General features: G+C 39.6%; 1 protein-coding gene across 1 annotated transcript; it reads right to left on the reverse strand.

Annotated features, from left to right (window-relative positions):
• Positions 1-134: 134 nt before the first annotated feature.
• Positions 135-8,173, reverse strand: LOC103461215 (glutathione S-transferase C-terminal domain-containing protein-like). Its single transcript, XM_008403536.2, has 4 exons — positions 8,099-8,173; positions 7,837-7,970; positions 3,762-3,792; positions 135-352 (listed from the first exon to the last, which is right to left on the reverse strand). Exons 2-4 carry the CDS (start codon positions 7,935-7,937, stop codon positions 239-241), a joined length of 246 nt encoding a protein of 81 aa, XP_008401758.1. The 5' UTR covers positions 7,938-7,970; positions 8,099-8,173; the 3' UTR covers positions 135-238.
• Between the last annotated feature and the right edge of the window lie 194 nt (positions 8,174-8,367).

Here is an 8,367-nt window from a genome sequence, read left to right on the forward strand (position 1 = left end):
TCTATACAGAGATTCTAAGAATTAATCCCAGCTAAGAAAACAGAGAGAGAGAGAGAAAAATATCTCTTGGAACAAACAAGACAAAATACTTGATGTTAAAAAAAAAAAAAAAAAAAAACAAGTCAAGAAAATTAAAGAAACAAGTGCAAAAATTATTCACAGTTCACCATAATAAATAATGATATTAACTAAAAGGAGAGTAGGAATCCTTATACTTTAACGCCACAAATGTTTTGCATTATGGAGACAAGATGGGATAAAAGAGCAGATTATGAACAGTACCAATGAGGCGCCTCTCAGGTGGCAACTGGACCGCAGTCTGATCTGCAAAGCGGCAAAGGATCATGTGCTCCTGTGGAAGACAGGTGAAAAATAACCGTTTAATCTGGAAATACCGTTTTACCTTGTTTGACCAACTTTTGAAACCATATACCTCAAGGCTGCAACAGCAGGCACAACAAAGCCACGCATTTCAGACATTTAAAGAATTCAGTGAAACCAAGATGAATGAATGGATTAGTTTTGCTTGTCTACTACTCCTACTTTAGCCTACACCTGCTTGAATCTGTGCACAGCCACGATGCAGATCTCGGCATGTTTCGCCTGTGAGGCGGGAAACATTCTTAGCACATCGCATGGTTAGGCACCGTAAGCTAGGAGTCTGTCTGTTTTAGCACACAAGTTTGCATTTACTGGACCTAAGTATCCGTCAAGACACTGTGCCCATAAAACTACAAGAATTTCCTGTTGTAATGGCAGCAAAACATGATTGCAGAGAGAAAGCAGTAATTCTTTTGTCAAGAATGTATCCGAAGAACGTATCCTAACAATCATCTTATTAGACCTGCCTAGCAACTGTGGAGTCAAAACAGAGTCCACCAGACGAGACTGGAGACATGGCGCGGTTTTGTAAATCTGTATAAACAGTGGCAAAAAGTGACATTGCAATCTCACCCGGCGTACTCAGCTCAGTGATGAGGGAACGATCCCGAAAATGAGATGTCTTACCTCGACGCGTCGTAAATCTGTCGGCTCATAAAAGCTCAACATTCCTTGACGTGGTTATTTTTACACACAGCAAAATCAAAGCCAGCACACACCAAACCTGCGGCTCCAACATTAGCAACCAGACTAGCTAACAAGCCTCCATTAGTGGTTGTTGCCATGTACAAACCCCAGCCAGCAGCAGTCACTCTGTCTGCCTTTTCCATATTACATGTCATTAGATATTGTGACATGGATCCGGCTTGCAGCTGTTTGTTTGCTCGTAATCATTTCCAGGTGACATGTTTCTAATTTATACGTTTGTTAAAAATAGTTGCCACACAGGAAATAATACGGCTGACTCCCCCTAGGAGTGAAATATGTGCATCCCTGTCAGCTTTCCTAACACAACCACATGAACCCAGGTAATTTATTTCCAAACAAAGGACACGCTTTCCCCTTCTAAGCTTCTCCCTGTGTATGGTTCATGTAACAAGCGATTCAGCAGAGCAGTAAGTCATCTCTAAGCTGCCTCTGCTTTAATTGATCCCATTTTTCACAGTGCAGAGTAAATGCTGAATGCAAAGCCGTAAAGCAGAGCTGGCCCTTTACGTCTGAGCCGAGCACCAACACCTCACGCCATTAACCCTTTATTTCACAAGCATCTGTCAGCATCTTGTCGTTTGCTTTAACTACTTTCGGCTCACAAGGACAACGCTGGTTCTGCTATAAAACAAGACAAGCGTGTGTCTGGGAGCAGAAGCACAGGGAACATTGCTCTCTGCACTCAGCAAAAGAAATAAATTGTCGGAACGTGTTTGCGCCGTTACGGGGCTCCCGCATCAAAGGTTGTGAGTTCGCCTTTTGTTGTCATTTTGTTTAATCTTGTTTTTCTCTCAGTGATAAAAACAAAAGTAATAATCTACAATCTCAGAAAATCAGTATCTTACAATAGTATTCATACGCTTTAAGCTTTTTCACGTTTCTTACCGTTATAACCACTTTTACTTTTTTATGAAGACTTTATGTGACAGACCAACACAAAGCAGTGCCTAATTGTAAAGTTGAGAAAAAAATTATGATAGACAGCTTTAATTTTCGTTTATGAAAAAAAACCTGAAATGTGTGCCATGCGTTTATATGTTTGCACCCTTTCCATTGAAATGAAATGGAGCAACATAAAATCTGTTGTGCTTGAAGTTGAATCTCTACTCCAATCTCTACATGTCTGTCACAAACTTTAAGCAGGTCAACTGATGGTTTTCTTTATTTCCCGTAGCTCGTCCATTAGGGTAACAGAGCGCATGACTAGTTGTGGTCTTACCAGCGGATAATCCCACCTGAGTCGTGAAGCTCTGCAAATCCTCCAGGTTACCATGCTCTTCTTTTCACATGCAGAGCTCCACGGCTCTTTATTTCGGGATTTTAACGTAAACCCTCAAACAAACCTCTCCGCGACTTCATCTTTGAAATATTAGCTGTGTTTCTTTGTCTTCATGGCGCCATTAGTTCACAACTGTTCTCTGACAAATCTCTTAGACCTTCACGTAAAACAGCTACATTTATACCAAAATGAAAATACACACAAGTTGAGTCTTTGAGTCTACTGATAGCAACACTTTGTTACATTTGTGGGTAACAGAATAAAGAGGTTTGAATATAAATGCATATTTTATTTATACAAAACAAAAATAATGAAAACCCTGCACTTTTTTTTCTTCCACGTCAAGAATTGCAAACAAAAGTGTGTGTGTTTGCAACTTGACACAATGTGGAAAAGGTTGAAGGGGGATGAAAACTTTTGCAAGGCACTGTATACTATTCTCTGTGCCAGTCAGCCCATGTAAGGGTCCTGCTCTGCACCGAGGAAGAGAAGCTGGCTCAGTGTTTTGACACATCAACCTGAGGTTGCCATGGTTAGGACCCGCAGCTACTTTACACAGATTTCCCCCTCGGGGGCTCTGACAGGTCCCATAGATCACTTTGGGACAGCCTCTCCCTGAAGAGCAGCAGTGTGCCTGTGCTGAGCGATAAAGGCTTGAGTGGCTGGAGGGTGTGAACTCCTCCCGTGTAAAAGTCTGCATAAGATTTGTTCGCCAAGACAGAAATCAGTGTAAAGATAGTATTAGCTCTGTTCACGTCTGATTAAAAGAAAAAAATAAATAAATACAACTTTAGCTTGCCAGAAATATATTAATCATTCAGGAGAAGTATATTAAAAAAGAAATTACGTTTAAGCCGAATATGACCATAGGACACTCAATACTGTGTTGCTGTTTTTTTAAGCAAAACAATGGAATTTAGACTGGCCCGTAAATACTGGTAACACAAATATATTCAACTTTATAAGTAAAGGATTTATTTATTATGTGTGAAACTCAAACCAAATATTTCCTAATTTGTTTTAATTTCAGAGTCTTGTCTAAACTGGGACATGTTGACTTACTGTTTATACCTACAGAATAAGAATATCTTTAGCTTTTAATGGGTCAGTGATTTGCTGTTCAGGTGTATAGAACAAAAATTTGAGCATTTTCTACCACTGAATGTTTTTCTTTTCCACTTTGGTTAATACGAGACGTCAACAAAAAAGCATCAAACTACGAGAAGAAAAAGAGAACATAGGAAGTGTAAAGATGAAGACATTTGGAAGATAAACCCGCAGTTACTGAAGGCTCCCATCTATGTGAACATTTAATCAATCTGTAAGAATTGTGCTTTATTTGGTACAAACTAAAATTGAATCGTTGGAGATGTATTCACAGTGTAAAGCATACCTTGGATGTGAGAGTCTCTTGAAACCTTTTGCTGTAAAAACAGAAGACAAACCGTGTTAAAGTACATAAGAGAAAATGATGTTTTTACCATGCAAATAGAGGACTGTAAAAATAAACAGCCACATTTGGTCATTTTCACCTTCACAGGTTTATAAACTGGAGAATATGTAATTATTTGTCTGTGTGCATTTGTGAAGTAATCAAAAGATATTACTTGATCAAATCCGGTAATATTTAAAGAATCATCAAAAAGCTAAAAAATAAGTCAAGCGGCAAAACATTACAGCTGGAACCGTTCTTGTTTTCTTAGGGTCAGTCTGCAAATGTAGCACCAATCCCATTGGTATATTAAAAAAGTAAAAAGCTTAAGGGACGATTTGTGATTGCAGGTATTAGGTGTATCAGCTTGTAATAACAGTCTCCATAGAGTGCCAGCAAAATACTTTCCAAACCATTACACATCCACCAGTAACCTTAATTTGATCAATGTTCTCCAAATTCTGACCTCAATATTCAAATGTTGCCACTGAAATAAAATACTCATTGTACCAAGCAACATTTTTCCAATTTGTTATGGTCTAATTTTGTTCCAAATCATAGGCTCTAACACCTGTTTTTCACCAACAAGAGGAGATGCTCTTCTTCTTCTGCAGCTCACTGGCTTTAGGGTTCAACAAGTTGTTGTTCGTACCTCTGGTATCCTTCGTACCTTGTTTGAAACAAGTGCTCATTTGATCTACTTTAGTCTTTCCATCACACTGCACCAGTCTGCCTCTGATGTTGAAGCATAGTCATTCTCACCACAGCAGGTGCTAAATGAATATTTTCTCTTTTCTGGAACATTCCCTGTAATTTGTGCTTAGTTTAAACTGAAGAAAGTCGCTTTCACCGTGCAATTTCGCTTTTATATTAAAAGCGATCATTGTGGTGTGTTTATATTTTGTGTGTATGACAAGCCTCAAATCACCTCAACTCAACTGGAATGAGGTTCGAGTCATTCCAATTCAGCTAAACATTTTCCTCTACTCCAGTCAAAGAATAGCTTAGAGCAGTGTTTCCCAACCCTGGCCCTCAAGATACACTGCCCTGCATGTTTAGGGGCTTCCCTGCTTCAACACACCTGATTCCAATTGATGGCTAATTAATAGAGTTTTATTGAACTGCAATCATCTGAATCGGGTGTGTTAAAGCAGGGGACCATCTAAAACGTTCAGGGTAGAGTGCTGTGGGGACCACAGTTGGGCACTGCTGATTTATTTAGAGATATTATTCCAACATGATGCTTCCAGACTGTCTGAAAAATCTGTGACAAGGAATTTCAAACTTGTGAAAAATGGACTCAGTGGAAAGAAAATAAACAACTTGATTAAGATATAAAACATCAGGATCTGTACTTGTAAAACGACGTGCACAAAATAAAAGGAAGCTGAATATTATATTGTAATATTTCTGAAAGGCCATATATTTCATGTTTATAGCTGCTCAGGCCACATGAGTGAGCATGTCTGTGTGTGTGTGGTCTCTTTTTATGAGAGTCATTTTTAATGGACAAAACTCTCACAAATAAACCATGAATTTTAGAAGAAAAAAAAAAAGATAAAAATAAACACAAATAGAGCTCATGATTTCATAGAATAATTACTTTCTCCCTGGGAAAGAAGTCAGTTTATTTGTGAAGGATAAAATGCAGTTTATCCATCACAAAGTTTGGTTAATGTTTGATGTTAATTAAAATTCAACAAGCGCTGTGTCAAGGGTTAAGAGCCACAGAGGTCACATGGAGGAACATTTGGAAGCATTAATATAAATGGGAAGCTGAGTTTCACAGCTCATAAAAGCCTGCAAACGTTTTGGAATGTAGACACCTGCAGAATGCACCCATGACTACCTGCAATATGACCCTAAGCAAAAAAAAAAAAACACTAAAAGTGTCATGATTGACTGAGTCAGGTGTGCAGATCCTTTCCACATATTGCCTGCAGAAACATCTTAGTATTGGTCCCAAAAACATCTTGCTGTCATTCTAACAAGAAGTTATGAAGGATGAAGAGTTGAGTTGGCAAAAGAAAATAGAGATACTTGCACTAAGCAGCTGAATGCTGCTCCGGCTGTTTAAATGTTTGTAATGGTGCTTCCTGTTAGTAAATATCAAATTTGAATAAAATGCTCAAATAAAACAGAAAGTGTTTCCCAGTTTCCCAGACTTTGTCACTTATAGCAAATATCTGTATACAGTCCAATTTTACTTGGATTATTTATGTCACACTAGGTATTTAAGGTGGCTTGCTCCCTAGAAAGGACCACTCAGACACAGGGATTTGACACGTACAGAAATGTTATAGCAGCTAATCTAACAATACTACATATTTGGAGAATAAGGATTAATTTACTCTCTTAAACAGCCAAGAAGATTAAAACACAACTGGCAATGGAGCAGATCACTTTTCCATCCTCCATTGTCCATTGAAGCTTCCTCTGTTGGAAGATAAGACTAATTCAGCATTGATGACAAAAATGCCATTAAAACTTCAAGTATGCACACATTCTTGGTTGTCTCTGTTATTAATCGAAACGCTTCAAATCAAACAAGGAGATATATCACTCTGAATCTGAGGGTGCTTTGTCGATCTGGAGGACATTTTCAATAAAAATGAAAATGTCTTAAATGCACTTAAATGCAGCCAGAAGTCTAACACTAAGCTGCAGTAAAAGGAAAATAACAAACAATAAAAAGCTGATGCAGCTGGAGTCTTAAATGGTCTTGAGTAAAAATGCAGAATAACTAAGATAGGAATAGGACAGAGACTTTTAAAGTGTGGCACTCGAGATGGCTCTTGAGACAAGCACCTGTATGAGTTACCACACCACAAGCTATCTTTATATTCCCTTACCTTTGCCTTTGAAATGGTAAAATGAAAAGAAAAAATCCAGGCCCCCTAGCTTAGCTGAAGATCAAATTAGTGGATAAGTCGACACAGGTGATGGTCTAATTGAAGCGTAATTATCTTACTATGTCATAGTAACACGTGGCTGACACACGAGAGAGTTACAGGAGCAACACTAGAGTCGCCTGCTGCTTCAGACATGTAAGCTTGGTGTTACTACCTGGAGACGGGCAGAGAGGTTTCATTGGAAAATTATTACTCTGCAAGTGACGGATTGCAGCTTAAAGATGAGTGTGACCTGTCGGTTGCAACATTTTTTTTGCAAGTTCAACAAAAGTATTCAAACAATAGTTCTATATATTCTAAAAATGCAAAAATTGACATAGAATGAATAAGAGAAGTCAGTAAAATATCCCACACAGCAGCATTCCTTCCAACCTGACGCCTGGAGCATCATTCGCTGCACCAGCTTCTCCACCATAAAACGCCAACGTTACATCAGCACTCTCCCACACGACAGCCTTGTTTCCCAGCAATCAGTCGCATTGAGTCGTTACAGCAGCTGTCTGCCTTGTTATGACTGTAAGTTCTAACAGCATTAAGCAACCAATCAACTTCAATTACGCTCAGTGCATCCTCCTGTTTCTCACTGTCTGATGGTGCGCTGCGTTTTTTTCTTTCACTTCTAACTGAGCAGCATCGTCCAAGCAGCCGGATCGAGGGGCATTTTTCTGTTCAACTGAATATTGCATGTCACAAGTCAAGAGTGATTTCAAGCAGATTTCCATTCCAGTCTATTTATATTACCCCTGACCGCCTCTGCAGTGAGAGCCCCTCTTTGGAGCTGACAAGAAGACTGAAAATGTGAGGGACGGACCCTGCAGAGGAGGTGATGTGACACCGCTGCCTCAGACTGTCAGCGGTGCTGATAAGAAACGGGAGCCGAACAAAAACGCAGCGACAAGACAGATTATCTCTATGTGAGAGCAGAAATGAAGTCAGAATGAATTTGGGAATAATAGACAGCAGGGGCTGAACAAGGAAACTAAAAAAAAAAAGAGTCAAGGGAGGCGGGGGGAAAGGAGGCAGCATTAATCCGACATGAGACTAACAAGGTCACAAACAACATTTTAAGGCGAAATAGCTAAGGGAGGTGGCTCTGGAGGGAGGAGTGGGGGAAAGGCACAGACCTCTTAGGGAAGGTGAACTTGACTGCATTCTGGATGAAGCCGTAGCAACAAGGACTGATGATGAAGGCGGCTCCTGCCTGGATGCAGTGCTCCAACACCATGTCTGTCGCAATCCCACACGCATGGAGGGCAACCTTCATTAGAGCAGACAAAGACAAAACCCAAACAGTGTAATTCAACTAATAAAGTCTCATTTTTCTTATTGAAAACATTGTTTTTAAGAATATAAACAGAGCACGTATTATTGATCCCCACTGATTACTTCATAAAGGCTGCTGCACGTAAAACTCCAAACTTGCAGACATCGGGAGCTCCAGCAAACAAAAGTAATGATGCTTTCAGAGCAGAAGCACGAATGCATCAAGATTCCCACTGAGTGGGTAAACTGTGCGTGGTGATAAACACCTGCCCCTGCATTAGTAATGCTCTGTTTATATCAGGAAAAGCAGAAGGGGACTAAAAGACCCAAGAATGTTTCCCGTCTCTGTCTTCCAGCTATTTTTTTTCTCCAGATAAACACATCTGCAAAAA

The sequence above is a fragment of the Poecilia reticulata genome, unplaced genomic scaffold, assembly GCF_000633615.1.
Source record: "Poecilia reticulata strain Guanapo unplaced genomic scaffold, Guppy_female_1.0+MT scaffold_779, whole genome shotgun sequence".
In the NCBI taxonomy this organism is placed as follows: domain Eukaryota; kingdom Metazoa; phylum Chordata; class Actinopteri; order Cyprinodontiformes; family Poeciliidae; genus Poecilia; species Poecilia reticulata.